General features: G+C 35.2%; 1 protein-coding gene across 1 annotated transcript in view; it reads right to left on the bottom strand.

Annotated features, from left to right (window-relative positions):
* Window positions 1-2,356: 2,356 nt before the first annotated feature.
* The window catches only part of LOC124365753 (sodium channel protein para-like), a 73,575-nt gene continuing 52,299 nt past the window's right edge, over window positions 2,357-23,632 (bottom strand). Inside the window, 10 exon segments of the mRNA XM_046821748.1 lie at window positions 2,357-6,550; window positions 6,734-7,038; window positions 7,301-7,571; window positions 8,180-8,287; window positions 12,240-12,377; window positions 13,440-13,634; window positions 14,888-15,010; window positions 18,951-19,073; window positions 21,325-21,498; window positions 22,859-23,091. Coding sequence (XP_046677704.1) covers window positions 5,777-6,550; window positions 6,734-7,038; window positions 7,301-7,571; window positions 8,180-8,287; window positions 12,240-12,377; window positions 13,440-13,634; window positions 14,888-15,010; window positions 18,951-19,073; window positions 21,325-21,498; window positions 22,859-23,091 — 2,444 coding nt within the window. The 3' untranslated portion in view covers window positions 2,357-5,776.

Raw genomic sequence — 23,632 nt, 5'->3', positions numbered from 1 at the left:
TAATACAGGATATTAATGAGATAGGCCTATATGAGTTTTCAGATGTCCTATCTTTTGTTGGTTTTAATATACCTATTACCTTTATGTTTTTCAGGTATTCCGGGATGCTCTTTCCCTGCCAAATGTTGTTAAAGACAATTAGCAGAAGGGTTTTGGCTGAAGAGGGCAACATTCTTAAGATTAAATAGTTAATACCATCCAATCCAGGGGCGGTGGACTTGGACCTAGATTTGATGGCATGTTCCAGTTCGATTTCTTTGAATTCACCCTCAAGTTGGTGATTATTACTATTTTTCATGAAGATGGGGAGGTCAGTTTCTGATTTTTCTGGAACATAATCTGGGGAGATAGTTTTCATGAATTTATAGCTTAGGTCCTTGTCATTTGCTAAATACTTTTCAAAACTATTCGAAGCATTCTTTCCTTGCCTTAGTCCATTTATCATTTGCCATATTTGAGAGTTATTATTATAATTTAATCTTTCGCATAGTGAATGCCATGCAGATTGTTTAGCTTTGACTATGATTTGTTTTGCTTCATAATGAGCTTTTTTGTAGTGGCTATAGTTAACAGGTGTCATCTCCTTCGTAAATTGGCTAAAATACCTTCTTCTGATGGCAACTGCCCTGGAACACTCTGGTGTCCACCAGGATTTTGAGTTAAAACCAATACCTTTTGGGCCATTGTGATATTTTGGCACTGCATTTATAATTGATTCTTTCAGAATTTTCATAAAATCTTCATATTCTATGTCACCTTTGGCCTTGACAGTTAGAATTTGTACAGAGGCTTTCTCTGCAGTATTGGAGAATGCACACCAGTCTGCTTTTTTTGAAGTTTCTATCCTGGAAACTTGCCTGGTCTAAAAATGGTGTGGGATTATTTTGGTTTTGAACATTCATATCTATAACAATAGGGTAGTGGTCACTACCCATCGAGTCCTTCATCACTTTCCAAGAAAGGATCCTCTGTTTCAGTTGAAATGCTGCAAAGGTAAGATCAATGGTAGAGGGTCTCCTACCAGGGGATCCTACTGTGGTACTGGATTTATCATTGAGGAGAATATAATGTGAATCATAGTAAGTATTGAAAATTTGAATTCCTCTATAATCCTTACGCCCATCACTGGACCAGTAGGGGTGTTTAGCGTTAAAGTCCCCACATAAGATTGAGAATTCTTTTTGCAAAAGAAATAATTTTTTCCATAGAGTTTGATCTAATTTGTTTGGAGCGCAATAGCAGTTGTATATAAATAAGGATTTTTCTAAGTTTAATATTTCAATACCTGTAAACTGGATTGGATAGTTCTCCAGGCCTGGAACTGGTACCACTTTCCATTCTAGAGATTTGTGTACTAGGATTGCTGTACCACCATACCCATCATTTCATTCCTTACCGTGCTGAAGTTTTTAAAGGTGAACTTTTCTTCTGGATATAACCAGGTCTCCTGGAGTACAATGAGTTTTATATTATTAATTGTAACAAAACGTTCTAATTCAGCCCGTTTTGACTTAATAAACTGAATATTCCATTGTATAATCCTAAGAGGTGGATTGTTTGTCATTACTGACGATGTCAATACCCACTGACAAGCCTACGAGAATCTGTTTAATATTTTCTAGAACTATATTGACAGCTTGCATTGGGTTGCCAGCATTATCGGCAGCTGCATTTATCATTAGCTTTTCAAAATATAATTTTGCCTGGAATTCCTCTATCGATTTTTTGAGGTGGGCTCTTTCATCCTCAGTAAGCTCACCTGACCTACTTTGCTTAGGACTAGGCCTATAACCTTCAGCAATTTTTCCTTTGGCAGGGATATTTGATGAGGGTTTTAAATTTCTGTTTCTAGACACAGTTGTGTTCTTGTTGTTAAAAGGTGCTCGTCTGTCCTTTGGCTTTCTAGTGAGATGTTGCTATCCACTTTCTTCCGTTATCTCACCCTCATCCTCGCTACCAATTAAAGTGTTATAGTAATTATCTGCGAGGATCGGTTTTTGAATAGGCCTAATAGAGTTAAGTTGAAGGAAGTCTTTATGACTTATGACGTTATGACTGACCACTGATGAGAAAGGTTTGTGAGGTTTAACTTGTGTGCCTGGTGTGTGGCTCTTTGTATTAATTGCTTGAGAGGCAGTGAAGAAATCTACATTATATTCTGACATTCTGACCCTAATAGCTAATTGTTTCTTAAACTCTGGACATGACTTGGAAAAGCTGGGGTGTTCCCCTTTACAATTGACACATTTGGCAGCTTTCTGGCAGTGCTCACCATCATTTTACATGGCTTATTCTCATACAATGGTTCTTGTTACTGTAGAAACTAACTAAACATATGCAGGTAAATGAACACCACTTTTTATTACCAAACCTTTTAAACTTTTTTATTTCAATTGGCAAACAAAATATTGCAAACGCAAAACGTAACATGATTACAAGGCAATGGTTGCGTGCGCGCGGGGCCGGCAGGGAAGTGCGCGCGGGCCCCTACACGCCAAACAAACTGCGTCGTTGCTGCAAGTTTATAAAACCAATTGTGACAACTAACCCGACTTAAGCTATACTCCACTATTCACTTCTAAGAGTTCTTGAAATTATTCTTGTTTTAAATTATCTTTTATTTACGTGTGCAACGCGGATACAGTAAGGAAAGTGGTGAGATGGAGTCAAGTCTCAAGTCTTTCACTCGTGGCGTCGGAGTCCATGAGTGGATGTGTGATAAGCTTGTGTACGGCACGTCGCTCCCATCCTTGTTTGGTGAACCGTCCGTCGACAGCGCGGCTTGGCAGACCACACTTAGGAACAAAGGCTGCACTGCGCCACACTCGAGTGGCGGGGACACTCTCCCCCGTACGGTGGCGCTCACTGCATTCACGACATTACAACACTGGACGAATGACAAGGCAGTGTGATCGTCAAAACAGGGAAGACATTTTGATGAACCCCGCTGCCTTTATTTGAAACAAATTAATAACAAAAAAAACATTAGCACTTTTCCACATATTCAGCTTTTTAAAGTAGAAAAATATTTAAAAAATCGCAGTATCTTAAACTTTTTTATAAATATATAACTCACTAAATTATTCGGATGCCGCCAGTGTTATTTTACACATTTATTTTCAATACAAAACATTATTAATTTCAAAATGTGCAGAACGATACACTGACCGGCTTAAGTAAACTGAATTTGTATCGAGGCTGCCGTTTTGGATGGGAGTGTCCCCGCCACCTGTTGTAGCTAGTATAAGATTATCAACTAACAGTTATATCCTAATAAGAACTGAGCATTGCAATATGAATACTTCCATGGCTTGAGGGACTTGTCACAAATGATACAAACTTATTAAACGTTGATTCTTTAAAACATCAAACGGTGCTTCTTCTTCGTTTAGAAATTCCACCTTGTACAAACAGCCAACAGCCTTTCACCAAAACAGACAACATTAACGAAATCAAAGGCGTGTGTGCGTGATTATAGATGAAAATAGAATCCTTCATGAGTTTGTAAAAGAGTGTTGTTTTGTTTTAACAGTGTTCTCCACAAATACATCACTTTCTTGGGTGCTATTTCTGCTTGAATAGCAAAATATATGTTTACATATTATGTAATTAATGTAGATGTTTAAACGCAAATTATTATTCAAAAATAAAGCTAAATACCATTTCATTCCTTTGGTAGCCTGAAATGCTGATACTCGTACTCTTTGTTACAACCTTTCAAAATAAGAAAAAAATATTTAATTATTTTTGAGAAAAAAGTGTACTTAAAAGTATATAAAATACTATCAATTCTGAGACAAGTGAATTGTAGGAAGCAGAAGTAATTTAAATTTAAAATTTAGTTAGAACATACAGTTATAAATTACACACAGTTCAGTACAATTTGTTTATAAAAATGAATTGCTTACATATTATACAAGTAAAAGTGCCTAAATTTAATTATAATTTGGTTCTATTTTTTTTTTAATTAACTGATTTAGTAATTAATATCCCTAACTTTCATACTTGCTCCATTACAAATTTAATACCTAACTGTTCCAGGTATGATTTTCTAATCACATTAATTTATATTAACGGTTTCACAATCTCTTATTAAAAACATGTACATAACAGAAAAACTAATAAACTCTAAAAATAATCTAATTACATACTACTGACAACAAGCTTGGTCTATCATTTATTTACCCAACACAATAAACTGTCTGTACAAAATCAAGCTGTACATATACTTACACCTCTGAAAGACAATAAAATGTTCTATTCTAAAACTAAATAATTCACACTACGTTAACGATACATCGTCCAATTTTTATATCATATTACAAGCGATAAAAATTTTATAAGAAGATGACTGGAATTTAATTTTTTGAAATCATGCTTATAATTTTAGTAAAAGCGATAAGTTTTGTAAAAGCGCTTTAATTAGTTTAAACTGGATAGTAAATAGATTCCTACTTATTGTCGTTGGCTGTCAGGAAGTATTCATATTTACACAACTAGCACTTGACAAAACAACATTATAAAAGCATTTGCACACAACATCAGACAAATGCAGCATAATTTGAGTGTGTAAAAATATATCATACAAGTACGATTCTTTGTTTAATACCTTGTTAAAAATTTTCATACTCTAACAATATAATTTTTAAATCCATCGTAACTAACTTTTGACGTAAGTAACATATTTTAAAATTTTCATTCAATATAAAATCTGTACTTTCTTAAAAAGCCGCTAAAATTGTAATAAAAAACTGCGGAAAATGTACATTATAGTAGTGTACAGCCCTTAAATTGTAAAACTGCCAAATGAGTTTATCGAACAAGATGGCGGTGTAAATTACACAACTGATTATTTACAGAGCGAAGGTTAACCTGACACTCAAGGAAGCAAGTGTCTGGATGACCAGGAGATGCTTGAAGCGCAGCTATTGCTGACACGGACGGAAATCGGGAGATAGAGATTACTACGACAATTGGTTTGCTCTCAGTTTCAAGTGAGCACTGATTATTGCTTTTTGTGGGGGATATGTTAGGAATACTCCGGCAACTCGTTTCTAGGGTGAGGATTGGGTGTGCAGTGCATCCACTTTAACTTTTCAAAAGCTAATTAAGAATTGAATCAAATTAATTTTAATTAAATAAATGCAATATGGCTTAAAATATTAATTTCAATTAAACGCATAAAAAACATTTGCTGAGCTTGTAATGCAAACTTTAAAATTTGGTATAATCGTTATTTTTTATGACATGTTGAGATTGATTCTAGAGAAAACCATGACTGATAATAATATCTTACCGGTGTTCTTCCAATAACATGTGTTTTCAAGGAGAAATTGCAATCAACACATCATAATACATGTCACAGTTTTCAAAAAATTGATGGGAAAATATTTTTTTGGTTAAATAATAATTGATAAAGTATGAAATAAGGGGCAGTTACATGAAACTGTTCTGTTCAAATAGAAATTGAGCAAATTCTATCGATTTCATAATAGTAATAAGGAAGAATATACTAATTTTTTCAGAATTACTTAGTATCTTGTTAGAGAAATTTTCTATGATTAGTTTTTCAGCAAAGTTATGTAATTTCTTAAAAGTACTGGATTAAGATCGTGTGTATGATTTAAAGCTTCAGGAGGTGTCATGCACACTCAGGGCGACTAATCGAACGGGTGGGTTTTGAACAGCATTAAGTTGCCGGTGAACAGGTAATTTAATCGGCATCTTGTTCGTTAAAGTCCGCATCGTTCACCAAGGATGGGGGACGTGGCCGGCCTCAGACATCGGCCAGCCTGGACGTGGTGGAGGGGGACCGAGAGTGGATCACGACTCTGTGTCCGTTCTTGGTGACGAACCCATCACTCTCGACTAGCACGGCGGTCTCACGCGCGTCGTTGGAGTTGGGACTGTCAGCGCCGCCCTGCCGCTGTTGCTTGTGCTTCCTCCACGCGTTCTGTATCAGCCGGGCACAGTACTCCTCGCGTTGCCGCCACAGCGTGGACGATACCGGCTCGTAGCCGACCTCGTCAGGCCGCCCGGGCGCCACCTCGGCGAGCTCGCCCGTCTCCTCGATAGGATTTCCCTTACGGGCAAAGAAATCCTTGGTCAGCGCGTCCAGAATGTCCACACAGAACATGAGGTCGCCCTTGCATATAGGAATGTCCATAGAGACGATCTTGTACTTGTTGGGCTTGTGTATCTGCAACGGTGGCTCCAGCACGTCCAGGAACTCGGACAGCTGGTCGTAGCGAATGTACTGTGTGCCGTCCGGGTCGAATTGCTGCCAGATCTCGTAGTACATGTCGTAGTCATCGTCGGTGAGACCCTCTTGCACATCCTCCGTTGCCTGTGAGTAGTTCTCCAAGATCACGGCGATGTACATGTTGATCACAATCAGAAAGCTGATCACCAGGTACGAGAGTAAGAAGGCGATACCGACCGTTGACGAGCCACAGTCTCCCGGGGATCCCATCTCCGGATTGGGTTGCTCACAGTCCTCTTCATTGATGATACCGTCCAGAACTCCATCCCAGCCCGCTGAGGTGGACATCTGTAACACAACGTAAACTCAAACACTCTAAATTCATTTCAATACAATTATTGCAAGTTTTTTTGAACATTGCATATAGACTTTTTGTAATTTTACATTTATAATTCAAATAAACACAATTTTAAATTTACTGGCTGTTTCAAACAAGTAAAAGAGCGTAATGTCTATAAAGTTAATTCAAACCTGAAAAAGAAGAATCATGGACTTGGGGAACGTTTTGAAATTGTAAACGTCGTCGAGTCCACTCTTCTCCTTGACGTTCATGAAGAATGACATGCCGAAAATGGCAAAAATGAACATGACGAGGAAGAGCAGCAGACAGATGTTGAACAGCGCAGGAAGTGACATGGCCAGTGCAAAAAGCAGTGTGCGGATACCCTTGGCACCCTTGACCAATCGCAGCACACGCCCGACTTTTGCCACTCGCACCACTCTCAGTAGCGTCGGAGAAACAAAGTACTTCTCTATCAGATCGCTCAAAATCAAACCTGAAACATTGAATTACATTGGTTCTTACTGTGATCACTGCAAATATAAGGTTAAAACATTCAAAATGCCCAAGTGCTTTTAACTATCTTTTTATTTTTGAAAATAAAAGAAAGGGTTGACTAACTCGTCCACCATTAGGCCGAGTTTATGTGACTCTTCTGTAATACAGTATATGTTTTAGTCAAGTTTTCAATCCAAAGCGTTTGAAGTAGCATTGATCAAAAAAAGAATTGTAGCACTTCGAAAAGAGTTGTGACTCACCTAAAATGGACAGGATGACCACCACGAAATCAAAGAGGTTCCAGGGCTCCTTGAAGTAGTAGTACCGTAAGGCAAATATCTTGAGGATACACTCGCTGCTGAAAATGACGATGAAGATGGCGTTGAGAATGTCGAGCACGTTGGTGAAGATCTGTGTCTGCTGGTAGTGGTCCATGGTCATGGTCAACATGTTCAGTCCGATGAACAACATGATGATCATGTCGAACTTCTTGTCGGTCACAATCTCGAAGACGATCGCTTGAGGTCGCCACTGGAACGGATAAATTAATAAGCAAAACTCAGGACCTCACTGCTGTCTAAATATGTCAAGTTCATATTTGTGTATACACACAATTCGTTGTGTTGACCACAATATATGAATTAGTATTATAAATTAAATATCACAGCTTATACAATCACATTTCTGTCTGGTAAATCCACCATGCCCACATTTGTTATCCACCAAGGGTTTTATTTTCTATAAGAATAAGTCTCCAACATCTGATTGTTATTGTGTATTTCTGAACCTACTATTTTTGAGAAAAAGTATGAATTGTTGAAAAAATTGTTTTAACCCTTCCCAAATCTTAGACGGATATATTAGAATGGTAGACTTTGACCAAAACGCCAAATACAGTTATATCCGATATTATAGATTACATCTCTTGGAGAGTTTTTGCTTTTACATTTTATAATTTACTTATAATAAAAATTAGCTTTGAACTTAAAGAAACAAAATTTGTTTACTTGTCCTGGCGTTATAGGAAAGTTAATAGATTTATTAGTGGCGTGTGAAGGGTTTAAAACTTTCAACCCTGACAAAATTGGCCTTGTGTGTTGACCAAGTTAAGCTACGAAAGATCGGCTTACAACACTCACCCTAGGTCTAGGTATGGCCTTGAGCGGTTTCTTCGAGCCCATTTTTTTCATGGCGTTGTAGTACTTCTTTTGATCCTCAGTCATGAACATCTCCAAGCTCCCTCCTGCGTAAACAAGCAGACAAACTGATTCCTTCGTCTCCGACATGACGTCAACAGCATTTCATAGCACTGTTCAATTAATATTTCTCATTCTTATAGCACTACTAGTTTTGGTTAACAGTGAATACTGGTTTATATTGTTCTGTACTTCTTTTCTTAACTGCAACTAACTTGCTTGACATTACTTTGAATGAAAAACTTTCACTTAAGGTCATTGTGAAAAATGGTCAACTATTAAATCAACTGGGAAGTAATTTGAATTTAGTCAGTTTCACTTCATTAAAATTTGCTTAATTTTTTTCATTATAAATAAATATACTAAAATCATACAATATCTACGAAATGAAAAACTAAGGCAAGTTGCACTTAAAAAAATATATTTATGTACATAAATATATTTTCACCAAAATAAATGTAAAAAAATTTAAAAAATGAATGGATGAGTCATTGATTCATTCACTGACCGATCGACACAAAGTATGGGCATTTCCCATTGTGCTAGAAAGTTGAAATTTAGCATGCAGGTAGCCCCTATGGTGTAAACAACTAGGAAAGTAACAAAAAATCCCAATTTTCAAATTCGGGGAGCTGCTATGAGGGGTAAAAAATGTCAAAAAATCCCATAATAAAATGCATTGGAAGGGTCTACACAAGAGTTGCAAGTGAGTGTTTACTTTTAATAATATATTCGAATACAAGCAAAATGAATTAGAAAATATTTAAAATCGCAACAATAACCACTAATATACTAACAAACAAATATCTCTTAAAGCAAATCGATGCAAAAATAAATTATACTATTTTGAACAGGACTAAAAAAACGTGTTACCAGATAAATAGCCGAAAGCAACTATACTGTATTGGCAAGTCTTCAAGGTTTACCTTAAATATCGACAGAGAGCATTGCAATCAAGCACCACTAGTGTTACAATACAAACTAATCCTAGCTGTTACACAAGCACATTGATACGGTACCTAAGCATTTCTAGGTGCCAAAATTCTCTTTCACCACCCATCAAGTGAATTTGCTGGAATTATGACAAACCCAAAGCTCAGAGCATTCAATTTAACATTGAACTCAACCAAGAGTTTCAAAATTTGATGGGTTTCAGGAAAGAAATACATAAGTTCATTTTTTGCTCTAAAGCTGCTGTTCTAAAATTTATATTAATTGAGAAAAAACTAAACCATTATGAAAATACACAAATGTTCCCCCCCCCCCCGATTAAAACAAATTATTCTATTGTGAATTTTGGCACATGAAATGCACAATTAGCCTGCTTAATCTAAAATATCTTCAGTTAATTCTAAGGCAGGATCTATGTCCGCTGCTATTCTGTGTTTGAGTAGTTGGAGTTACACAACGAGACAACATTGAAAGCCAGTGCCGACACCATACTACAGGGATCTTAGGCGCTTCTCTGCTCTCCGTAGTCTGTCTGCTCTAGCGTTTGCGATTACGTGTCCTTCGTCAACAGAAGCGTCACTAAATTTACTGCTTTTTACAGAAAACGCAAATTAACAAATCATAAAAACGCTACAACACTGAATTACAGCAGCGGTTTTATCAGCCTACGGTGTACAGTGGTACCAACCAAAGTGGTATTACCAACTATGTTAATGTTCTGCGCCTCGGAACGTTTAAGCACTGATTGACTTTACAAGTTTACAAGCATAGCAGCTCCAACGATTTAAAGTGCGATCAAAGCTGTACTGTCCAACGCTTGTGTCCAAATATACTTTTACAGCAATAACATATGATATCTACTGTCCCCAACAAACTTTACAAAGGTATTTCTGTAATTTTCATTCAACCTTGACCGATTTTAACAAATTTGAAAATTCTCTCTTCGAGCAGAACTGACTGATTCGGGAGTTTTTATTGAACTTCCTAATGTAACTTTTCATTTACAATATGCACCGAAAAGAAAATATGCTTCCATTGGTAATAATTATGTAACAAATATAACAATACAGTTGCCAACATAGTTTGTTCCACACTTGACAAACACTGGATGAAAGGAGTGTAAATATACAGAAAACTCTAATAACTAAATACTACTATGGAGTTTCTAGCAAACTCAGTTATTTACTCCTACGTTCTACGCTGCGGTCGCAGGCGTCCTCTCGTGTGGGAGATCTCTCTGTACAAAAGACTACAACACTTCAGGCAACATCTACACATCTTATGGTCCTTCACAGGGTACTACTATACTCAGAACATGTCTCCAAAACACTCTACATCTTTACACAGATCGGCCATCGCAGAGGATGGCCGCCTTATCACACTTTACAATCTAAGTACTCATTGAAAATCACTAAATTTCACACATTCTACAATTTAACTCAATAAGACATATGGAAAATATTCTGTGTCATACAGTTTGTTTATTCCATAATCTGTCTCCAATTCACCATTATGTGCAATAATTCATGTTCGTAATCAAAATATGATAATATTTTGACGTACAAACTCCAGCTAAATTTCACTAATATAAAACAACTAGAAAGAAGTAATTACCAAGTAATATTTTATGTGTAACAATTTCGGATGCAAAAAATGTCATTTATATAAGTTTCCTGCCAAACGCCATGATCAATCGTTCCAACATTGTTTCATCACACTCTTTAATTAGAACATAATAGCAATTCTTGACAGGTTGGCAATAATAATCCGAATACGGGAATGGGTACAAATTAGGCAAGTCGATCACACAATGAATTATAAATATGGCACTCAACTTATCTTTTTATTGCACCAACTATTTTTTCAAAAAATTTCTAGTAATTCTTTACACCAATTCAGTTGCAACTGAGGTCACTTATAGTGAGACCATTATATGAGGCAAAGCATTTGCTTCATTAGAATAGATGGCTTTATACATAAACACACAAAATTCCTGCATAATGAAGATTTATGAGGAATTTACAACTAATCAGTACTAAATTTTAAAGTCACGAACTTCAGAGGAAGCATTGACTGTAATTAAATTCTAAAATTTAGACAAAACGTTTTGCTATCTTATCTGAAATTTTTGGTCAAAGACAAATTATGATGTCAAAGACAATGACATCGATATTGGTATTGTCAAGCATTAAGGGAATAACTGGTATAAATAAAAAAAAAAATAGATCTGGAGCAAAACTGTTTTGTTTTGAATACCATTTTGGACATTAGAAATAACAGTTGAATTGGTATTACTATTACGATCAACCTGATACGTCTATAGCACTAGCAAATGATTTTGAAAACATTTACTCATCACATAAAATTTATCTTCATCCTTTGATTCAATACACCCTGGGATCAGTGGTTGTACAATAATTTCGAAATGTGTAACAATGAGTTTAAGCAAGGGTGCGATTCTTAAGCCATATTTCATGTGGGGCATTGATAATCCAAACTACTGTACTAAACTTAATCAAAACTTAGTCGCTTAAAAGGGAAGTTTTTAATAGGAGTGTTTCTAAGAATACAACTTAATCTCTTTCCTTAAGAGTTTAAAAAAATCAATAGACAATGAATTTTTAGAAGTATATTAGCCAAAGGGGTGTTACTAAACAAAACCTGGATATTCATGGGATATCTAACCATAAAAATAAGCAACTTATTGTTTACTCTTTTGTAACAAAAGAAATTTCCCAGTAACAATTAGTTTGGATTATCTTGCGCTTATGTGATTTTGATCAGATTGTCGTGAGATTAGCGTGATTCAGTGATAAGTCGACTCTCACAGTGTAAAGGTGCAATTTGCTGGTAGGTTCTGTCAAATGACATTTGCTGTAAAATGATCAACAGTGGATTGCCGTGAATTTGTGATTCTTTTTCAACAAATGGTGAATAGTCAGCCACTTTTTTTGGAGACACCTTTTGTGTGTTTTGGTTACATTTAGTCTAAACACACATAGATTAAGCACGACACACATTTATTAAGCGCTAGTTGATCGTAAATACTTATCTTTTTCTTTTGCTCGTTGAAGTTGTCAATGATCACTCCTATAAATAGGTTGAGCGTGAAGAACGAGCCGAATATGATGAAGAAGACGAAGTACAAATACATGTAAATGTTGGTCTCTCGAATCGGTTGTTTTCCCAACTGGAAACAGGAATTAATGAACATAAAAATATAATTTTAATTCTATTGCAATTTATATATATATATATATATATATATATATATATATATATATATTTATATGTATATACATTTATATATATATATATATATATATATATATATATATAAAGTTTATTTCAAAAATAACATTATTACATGGACTTGAGTATTATGTAAAAGTGTGAATAAAAAATATTGCTTCATAACTTGTTACTTGTAAGTAAATATATTATAATAACCTTTGCTTCAGAATGTGTCAGCAAATTTGTAAAAAAAGTAGTAAAACATCATTAGGATTCATAACAATACACAATGTGAAACACTACCAAGCAGACTGACGGTAACTATGATCCGCAGAAAGGACTCAGTGAGAGGTCAGGAGGAGAAAGGAGGAGGATGAGAAGGAGGGATCAGTGTAAGAGAGGACTTTAAGGTCCTAACTAGTCCTAACTTCGCCTCTAATAAAGCCAAGCCACAAAAACTGCAATCAGACTTGCTTAATAATAATTATTTTACTAGAACATGATCTAGGGATCCAAAAATCATGAACTTAAACAACCAATAAACGTAACCAGAAAGTTTAATAAGAAAATTAATAACGAGGTCTGAGCTATACTTGTTCAAAGTGTTAATTCAACTGACGTTGCCTTTTGGTTAATCAACTTCATGTAACGATCATGCTGATGATGACATGCTGGCATTGATACGTGTTCTGAATGAACATGTTACAATTGAGCTGAACGACTTTACCTATTAGTAATCTAATTTTACTTAGCTTCCACAGATGCCATAAACATGGATAATAATAAAACATTATGCCATTTGGCCATCTGTCCTGCATTACAATGGGACATCTTCCATAATTCCATGATCAAAAATAAGAGTATGAAAGGGTTTGAGATTTAACATTGTTTTCATGAGGTCAAACTCAAGGTCATTTAACTAAAACATGACTCTTAAGGTGCTTTCAATTACAAATGATAAACTTATCTTTTATTATGAAAATAAGTTTTGTTTAATGCAGCTGTAAAAACTCCTCACCTCTCTGGAGTCAATGGCGTCGTTCATGATCTGGATCCAACCCTTGAAGGTGGCAACCTGAAAGAGACAAAGATAGGCCTTTCCGACGTGATCGAAGTTCATCGGAGAGTTCTCCCACGTGTAGTTCTCCGCAATGCAGACGTTCTTGTCAGGGATGATCTCGTGGCTCAGCGTTGTGCCGTTGGCGTCCACACACTGGCAAACAATAACATCACTGTTAGTTTTATTCATATTTAGAAGTGAACAAATATAATCTATGTGGTATTAAAACTCTATAATCCGACAAAACACCATATGCACATGTGGTCCTAATATACATTTGTTTGGATTTCCAAGCATATATCATGCATTTCTGCCACATTATTGGGTTAATATCTCAAAGAAGGTGTTCTAAATAAAGCAATGTACTCAAAATGGGAGATGTTATCCTCTCAGTTTATGGTTCCTCTGGATTTCCAGAGAAAAGCAGTCAGTTTAGTTTTCGGAATTGGTTTGTAAAATTAAATCTTTCGCAGAAAACAGAAAAGACCACTCTTTTATGTTCAAGAAAGAGTTATGACACTATTATTATGTTAAATCTTTTTTACTAAAAACCAGCTGTTTTCACAACAGTGTTTGTTGCATAGTCGTTTTATGAGGCAATAAATATTTTGCCAAAAATAACTAAAAAAATTTCTCAGTCCTCATAGGGTTAGGATGATACAAAGTTAGTGGATAGGGGGGTGATGAAGTGTGAAAAAAAGCTGTAAAAAACCATGACTCGATACCAGGGTAATACAGTGTCTTATGTCCGATATTCTCCGAATCTTATCCGATATTTCCAAGTGAAATATCATAAAACAAATTTGACCGCATCCCTACAGTCCTGTCAAAGTTCTCACAGACTTTTACACTCCCCCATATTGAAAAAAACCTCTAAAATTAATAAGATTTAAGATAGAAAAGAGATCAAACAAAACATGACAAAAGTAGCATTAGCTATTTAGAAATATGAGTTACTGACCACTATAGAACACAAAGTGACATCTTCAAGTTAAAGTACGATGTTGGATTCTTCTTTTTTTCATTCATTGGTATTGCCCCTTTTGGAATTAATTGGCATTTAAATAGGTATTCTTACCTCTTTCAAATCCCAAAATATCCGTGAGGTGTTATCAAACGTTACATGTTTTAGAAATCATTCCATCATCAGACACAGGGCAAAATATGATCTGCTGAATGGCTTCGTTATTGTAGTTAAAGTCATAAATAACACATATTACAAAACAAAAAAAAAACACAAATTTTACAAAAATCTATTAAAAATGATGTTGTTTACAGGCTTACGTACACATGGTATGCCACACAACATGAACAGTTACAGATGTATATTAAACACTCCAATCTCTGGTTGGATATTTTCCGGACAAATCCTGTATGTCTATTACCGTAGAAGAATGAAGACTAACCTTGTAGTATTTCCCAGCGAACAGTTGCACTCCCATGATGGCGAAGATCAACCAGAAGATGAGACAGACGAGCAGCACGTTGAAGATGGAAGGAATGGCCTGCACCAGAGCATTGACCACCACCTGGGTACACGGTTGTTGTCAGTGCACAGAAAAATATCCTCACTCCTGCATATGTTTTATGCTCCAAAAATCTATTTACCACTTAACAATGTTAACAATCAGACGTTATCACTTACCAATTTGATCATATACGTAAAATATACAACGTCTTTCTTACGTTAATCAAGTAATCTAAAAAATCTGTTTTTTTAAATATCGAAATAACAACACTGTTTGCTCTTCAGTCATGTGTCTTTCCGTTTCAAGTGTACTTTTTACAGTATAAACTTGGTAACATGATATTACATTATATAACCGTGGTCTATTTAAATCAATAAGTCTGTTCACAGGTGAAAGAATATAGAATATTGATTTAAGTGTGAATTTTGTTTCGGTTGGGGATATTTGGATCTATTCATGGCTGGACCTTTAGTTGAGGCCATTGATAAAATTTATTTTAATAAACCTATGAAAATAAAGCGAAGAGTAAAGAAGAGCTGGAAGTGCTGGTCGCAAAACTCCTAAACCATACACAAAAAGTTGGTTTAAGCATAAATGAAGAGAAAACCAAAATAATGGAGTGTGGGAGAACAACCCAAATAAACAATGAAAATAATATAGAAATAGAAGGGCACAAATTTGAAAAAGTAAACAACTTCACTTATTTGGGAGTGATGCTGACGAATAATAATGAAGAAGACATGGAAATACAACAAAGGATAAATGCAGCACACAGAAGTTTATCAGCATGCCACAAGCTATTAAGCTCTCGACTACTATCACACAAGACCAAACTCCATATATATAAAACCATTATAAGACCAGTTCTGTTATATGGCTCAGAAAACTGGTTGTTAAGTAAAAAAACAGAAAAAAACGTTTGATAGTATTTGAGAACAAATTATTGAGAAAAATCTATGGGCCAACCCTTGAAGATGGAGAGTGGAGGATAAAGCATAATGTGGAGTTGAGGCAACTATATATGGACCCAGACATAGTGGCCGAGGTGAGAAGTAGGAGAATGAGATGGGCTGGCCATTTACTAAGGAAGGAGGACAACTCCTTAGTCAAGAACGTCCTTGTAAACAATCCGGAGGGCAGAAGACCACCAGGAAGGCCCAAGTTGAGATGGCGAGACCAGATCAGAAGAGACATAAGAAAACTTGGAAGAAGGGAAGAAGAGGCAATGGATAGAGAGATCAGGAGGCAGTGTGTTGGCGAGGCAAAGTACCACCTTGGGTACCAAGAGCCACGGCAGTAAGTAAGTAAGTAAGTAAACCTATAAATAAGTATGAGTAGTACATTCTGAGACTATCAAAGATTGAATTCAATTCAGTTTAATGTTTTTCAATATGTAATTATATTTATTTCATTACAACTGGTAATTTGTAGTATATACAATTTATAGATTCAGTGTACTCAGATAATAATAGCTTAATATCTTATGTGATGTTTTTTGGTAAGCTTGTGACCTAAAAGGTTTTAGTCAACGATGTTTTTCTAATGTGCATGATTTCAAAGTTTATTTTTAGAGATACAATTATAACAAGAAAAAATTGCATTAGTTAACAGAAAGTGATGTAATACTAAGTAGCTTTTCTTACAGTGACTCACCATTAAAAAAAAAATTATTTTAGTTTTATTTATTATGTGATGACATGTTTACAGTACTAGTTAGAACTAATTAGATGTATAATTAATGCAAAAAAAAACTAATTCTGATCTTTTTAGTCCCTACTCTACCCTTGTGATCTTTTTATGGTTAAATATTACCGTCAATTTGCAGCTCTCATTGCATTATTTTTGTAAATCCCAGTATTTTTTTACGATTAACGCTCATAGTTTATTTAAATCAAATCCACTGTATAATAAGATCTGGTTTTTCTGCAACCAACGTTAAATTCATATCTACTGCTATATCCATTTTTATTTCTACGATCTGGAAATTTAACTGTACATCCCAAGAAATTCACGTTTTATTTTGGTTTTAGTGCAAGACTGTGAAAACAATCTGTTATCTTGCATCTGAGTTACAGTTAATTTTCACTTGCTGTGTTAGTATCTTTTTTTGTTTAACTAAATGCTGGCAGAAACGTTTAATCTGGAGTTAAATTTGGTTATATTTTTGAAAGGAATTAAAAAAGTTGAAAACCTAGAGAAAAACAAACATAAAAATAAAACTTTAGTAAATGAACAAAAAAACATGCTATAACTGATATGGTCATCGTTTAAAAAAGATATTTCTGTTCTTCTTGTTGGTAAATAAATTCAATGCACAGCAATGGAATAAATTTAAAGTGACAATTCAGGAGTTTTATTGGATCTTTTTTGAAAATAAAAAAAATAACGGAGTGTGGTATCCAAATTTGAGAAATTAACATCAAATTATTTGATGATTATTAACATCAAAGTAAGAAGAGTGGATTTGATGACAGTATACATTATCAATACATTTTATCGGGACATTATCTAGCATATGCCGTTAAACATACCAAAACCATGAAAAATATTATCACAATAGGTTACAAACAATATTCTCTTATATAAAATCTCATAATCTATTTATATTTAATGTTATACTACATTATATGAAATTCACAAAATTCATATTTATTTAAAAACATTACTTACACAATGTGTAACATTATATACATGTATGTACGTATATGTATTTATTACTGGATAAGCACGTTCTAAGATATTAAGCACAATAATTTTTTCAATAAGAAAAACATCCACACTGAATACTGTATGTAATACTTGAAATTGTCTAATCAATCTACTCACTTGAGATACCAAAGTTCTATACATACTTAGTGTAAGATATGTAAAGTACATGCAACATGATGAAGAAAGGGTAGACCATATGAAGAAAAACACAAACAGACATCATGTTGAGATTACACACAATAAGGGCAGTAAAGTATTTACAAAGTGTTTAAACACGGGTTTCTTGCATTATCATACCTGATTTAACCATTCTCGTCTTTATCGAGTGTACACGATACACAATGAGTGGGTATATAAATGTGCACAACACACAAAAGCACATGCAAGACTAAACACAAGACTACAAGAAAATGTGGAGTGTTGAATTGTGTTACTAAACACTAGTTGAGAGTTGAGACGGTATGAAATAACAAATCTAATGTGTTGCAAAATTAACAAAAACTCAAATTTCTTATATGCAATATGCTACAATTACAAAGAGTATTGCATTAGGATGAAATTTTATATTCATGCCACCACCCCTTCAAACAGACAAAACAACTTTCCAAAATGATCGGAACCACCATAAAAACATTATTTAAACAGGTTACGTTAAATTATAGTTTACTACATTCAAGATGACTTCAGCATGTCTTCTAATAAGTTGCAAATAATTTTTTGACAAATGGACGGATGTGAAATTTATGTTTAAAACATAACAGAAAATGTAGATAGATTGGTTTTTGAAACATTAGAATAATCTCTGTTTAAATGAGCAATATAGGACTTTTCAGTCTCTAAACACCAAACACAAACAATGATGATGAGAATTTACTGATACAGTAACATTTGTAATAATTTTAAAACATTTATTTTCATAGTTACATTTAGAATTATTTTTAAAACAAGTAAACACTTAAAATAATCAGAAAGATATTTTCATAATTGATGTATTATATTTTGAAAGATCTGTTTGAAATTTTATAATTTATTTTACTACAAAAGGTTCCATTTTGAAAAAGATAATTTTTGAAACAAATTTAACCGAGTGAAGCACTGTAGGTGAAGGGGATGTGATGTAAAGAAGAAATGAACAGCAAAATTGACAAACCCCTCTAATCTAAAGTCAAGTGTCTTCAGAGAAAATGAAAAGGCGTGCACTACTCCCGGTATCTATAAGCTACTACGGGGGATGAACGAGCAGCGCGTTCCCACAATTCCATGGTCCAGGGATTGGGGGTAGAAGACATACCCGCATCCCTTGCATCCGGGACATGGCCCTTAGCGGTCGAAGGGCTCGCAACGTTCGCATTGTTTTGAAAGCTTGAATACCGCCAGCCCCCAATAGAGAGGCGACGAAGTTTATGAGGGACACCTGAAGTGACAGAAAACAGACACTCACCACAGAGTTACACAATTCACAAAGCACTCGGACAGGGCGGGAACTTTGGGGTCAGGTGGGAAGGGGAGGTGAAGATTGTATGACGCCTCACCAGAACCGTAAGTTGTGCTTATACTGATCAGCTACAATACATAGTACTTCATTTTACTGTAATTGCTCTTCAGTAAACCGTATTTAAACTATTCAAATTCATACAATTTTAAAACTTGAATTTTAGAATACTCTTCAATATTGTGTATTTGGCATGGGGTATTAAAATTAAAACGTTTCATAACCACTCATTATTAACGTAGATCTTTTTTACTGAATTGATTGTGGAAATATACGGATTTGACAAGATTCACAAAGAAATTATAATTGAATATTACAAAAATACAAAAGATTGCCATATAAATTTACCATTTTCTGTTTTATTACTAATCTTAATGAAATTGGAAATATTACTACATATTGTTTACATTCTTACTTTATTTCATAGTCTGAGCATAAGTAAAAATTAATTGTGGTTCTTCAATACAAAATAAGTATAGCTGTAAATGGGCGAATAAAGTTAATCTCTGGTCCATTATTCCATTTAAGTTTAAAGTAACTTTTTTACTTTAATAAAATTGTAATTTTCTAGTTCAATTAGCGGCAATGGTGAATGTCATGTAATATAGAATAACAGTGATACGAAGGAAGTGTAATTTGAAGGGGGAGAAGTATAAAAGGAAATGTAAAGTTAAACAAGAGAATGTAAATTGTAGGAATGAAAAAGAAAATGTTTTGGATGAGGAAGGAGGATGTTGTGTTTGAGGGCAAGAGGATTATTAAGGATAAAATAGAAGAAGAAAGTGTAGTGGAAGGAGATGAGAAGGGTGTTGTGGAGGAAAATGATGTGATAGTGGGGAAGGAAAGGCAAGAGTCATGGAGGGGGATTTGTGGAGAATAAGAGAGAAATGTGGGGATACGTGATATAGGGAGAAGAGAGCGTTCTGGACAGGGAAGTAGGGAGGGGGGAGTGTTGCACATTGAACACTCGCTACAGCTGTTGCAGTATGTTGTAACGTAGAAGCTGGAAAGAGATTTGAAGAGAGTTGTATGGAACATTGTTCACTTTTTGTCGATGATGGAAGAGAAGAAAATCATAAAATTCGAATTTAATATGTGATTGTAATGAATATATCAATGTTTTAAACAAAACAAATAAGTTCTAGCTTTTACAAAATGATGAAAGATTTCTTTAACTCCCTCATCATCCACAATTTGTGATCAATGCAAACGTACAGAGTTGTACAACATCGACTGACACTGCACGAGACGCCCCATCTGCGGAGACACACAGTGCGCACACGCGTACTTACACGCATGCCTTCCCAGCGCGACACTGCGCGCAAGGGCCTCAGAGCACGCAACGTGCGCATTGACCTGAATGCTGGAATCGTAGCGGCACCCGCCAGGCTGGCTACCAGGTTTATGAGAGACAGCTAAAATAATACAGAAATTAAATCTCCTTCTTTCCATCTCCTGTGAATGCTTCATTTTCTTTATGGGACTTTGTGATTTTCATATAACAAATAATAAAGGGTTCCCAAGTGGTTCCCATGGTAGCACATTTCGTACAAAACGTTTACTACATTGTAATTAAATATACAAAGCTACCATATTTCAAATTGACAAGACAAATCGGGTAAGAATCATTGCTACAAGTTTGATAAAGAAGTAGTGTGATTTAGTTTTTCCTTGATTGAAGTTTTAGTTTTTGTAATCTAAAGTGTGAATAATACTAAATAAGTAATGAAACTGGATGTTTTTGTTGTGAATTATGTACTTTGTCCACAAGGGCACTATACACAAGTATATTTTCTTAAAATGGTCTAATCTAAAAACTAGATACGTTAAACATACTGACGTTAAAATCTTTCATTTTGAAAATTACCAAAAATAATAAAGTTATGAATATTAAATTTAAAAAAATACTTATCTGTTAACATAACTTATCCAATCTTCCATTTCTAGAATGTTTCTCTCTTTTTCATTACTGCGGTGTAACTGGTTTACAAATAATTGGCCAAATAATTACGATCAATGAAGTTGTAACCAATTACAATAAGTTATATTCATCATGTGAAGCATTTAGAACATATGAACAGCAAGTGAAACTAAATAATTATTTTTAGTGGTTACAAAATTAAATAATTTTGAAAGACTAAACTGAGTAAATAAATTTCAAAGTTGGCCTCACCATGACGATGACAAAGTCCAGCCAGCACCAGGCGTTGGTGAAGTACTTGGCAAAACCCAACGCCAACCATTTGATCAACATCTCCAGGAAAAAGATGACCGTGAATATCCTGTCCATGTAGTAAAGAATGTCCTGTAGGATCGGGCGAGACGGCAGGTTCACATCTTCCAAAGCCTGAAACCACAAACACTGTCAACTATTGCTCTACATCGGTTTAGGTATTTGTTTGTTTTTGTACGTAATTCATTACGCATTTTTGTTTTGTGCAGTATGGCGGAACGTGTGGAATATAAAGTTTGTCAAAACTTGGCAATTTAAGTTGAAGCCATTTGACAAATTCAACAGACCTTTGAAGAAAATGCTTTAAATACGCCATAGATAAAAATGTAGTAAAGCACGTTTAATGATGACCACCATACATCAGTGGAGAGTGAACTTCATTCTGGAAGACTTGCAACAGGTCAAAATAATAAAGTTATCTACCAAGTTTGCATTTTATTGATCGTGGATTGATGTATTACTGGCCATGAATTAGCTACAAAGGTAAGCATCAGTAGTGGTTCAGTTTATTCTATTTTAACAGAAAATTTACTCATACGCAGAATTGCTGCAACATGTTTTTCTAAAGAAATTGCAGCAGATTAAAAGTAGCTGCAGTTTTAAAGTGCTCAGGACAAGTTAGATTGTACGTTGAATGGTCCCAGTTTTCTGAAACAAAAGTGTATGGGTATCAAAAACCAAAGTGCGCTCTTCCTGGTGGAAACACACAACGTAACTCTGCTTGAAAAAGTCTGTCAGTTTCAAAGCAAAATCAAGATCGTGCTTGACTGCGTTTTTGATTGCAATGGAGTAGTTCATCATGAGTACACACCCGAGGGTCAGAACATCACTAACGAGTATTACTGAGAACTTCTATGTCATATATGTGATACAGTGCAGCTTAAACATCCTGACTTGTGGATCACAATATTTTCGCAGCTGCATCAGGAAAATGCTTCAGCTCATTCTCCCCATCCTGTTCTAACTTTCTTGCCAAAACTCAGCATCTCTGTATTATATCAGACTCCCTATTCCTCTGATATGGCACTATAGTTGTTCCCTCATTGGAAGCTGGATCTTGAATGGTCCTGATTTGAGACAAGGAATGACGTAATGCAAAATACAACACCTCAACAGAAATTCATTCCAAAAGAAGCCTTCAAAACTTACTTGCAAAAGTGGTAGGAGCACTGAAAAAAGTATTGGAGTCTCAAGGAGATTATGATGAAGCAGATCACTTGTTAAAACATGTTGAATAAGTAACCCTTTTAATAACTTTTTGAAACACACCTTGTAATACACATCCAATTTGATGGAACTCTTAGATACCTTCTTCGAAAAACCTCGAAGAGAATAAGAAATTCTATTACAGTATACAAGGTTTTTTTACTTATTTTACAGATTTGATTTGTAAATTACATAAGAAATCCTAAATTTAATTTACCCATAAAATGTAATAAAATATTATTTTTCTTGATAATACTTTGACACTAACCAGAGCAAGACTACTGAGCAGGATCATAGTGATGACAGCAGTCTCAAAGTATTTGTTCTCAATGAGCTGGAAGGTTTTGAGCCTCAAATTCGCCCAGCCCTGCCAGAAAGGTGCGTCATCATCACCTGCCAGGAAGGGAAACCTCCGGTAGCAGTCGTCTGGGCAGCAGTCGGCAGGATAATCCGAGACATCCTCTGTTCCAGCGTCCATCGCCACCTCCTCCTCTTCCACGTCTGCAATAATTTTGATTTTAGTCATTAATACTATAGACAATAGACAGACAATAGACAATATACTTTAATGACATATTCTTTGAGAACAGTACATCGAGTAAGTGGTCATTAGATTCATAAAAATAAACATGTTTAATTGTCACAAAATTCCTTTTCTGTATAGTAGGGGTTGTCTTGTAGCCATAGATTTGGCTTTCTCTTGAGTGTCTTGATTGGTTCTTGTTTGAGATGGTCTGGTAGGCAGTTGAAATATGCTGCTCCCTTGTATGAGGGTTTCCTTCTAAACAGGCTGAGATGGTGAGTTGGTAGTGCGAAGTCTGCAGCATGACGAGTATTGTGCTGGTGCATGTCTCTATGCCTGAGTTGTGCTGTATTAACAGCATGTAGAATCACTTCTTGAATGTGAAGTGATACTACTGTGAGGATCTTTAGCTCTTTAAAAGCGTCTCGACAGCTTTCTCGTGGGGCGATATTTGCAAGGCATCTGATTGCTCTTTTTTGTTGTACCAGAATCCTCTCTAGATTGGTATTACTTGTACCT

This window comes from Homalodisca vitripennis, chromosome 7 (genome assembly GCF_021130785.1).
Source record: "Homalodisca vitripennis isolate AUS2020 chromosome 7, UT_GWSS_2.1, whole genome shotgun sequence".
Taxonomy (NCBI): domain Eukaryota; kingdom Metazoa; phylum Arthropoda; class Insecta; order Hemiptera; family Cicadellidae; genus Homalodisca; species Homalodisca vitripennis.
The sequence above is the reverse complement of the archived record's forward strand: the minus strand, read 5'-3'. Positions and strand labels throughout refer to the sequence as shown.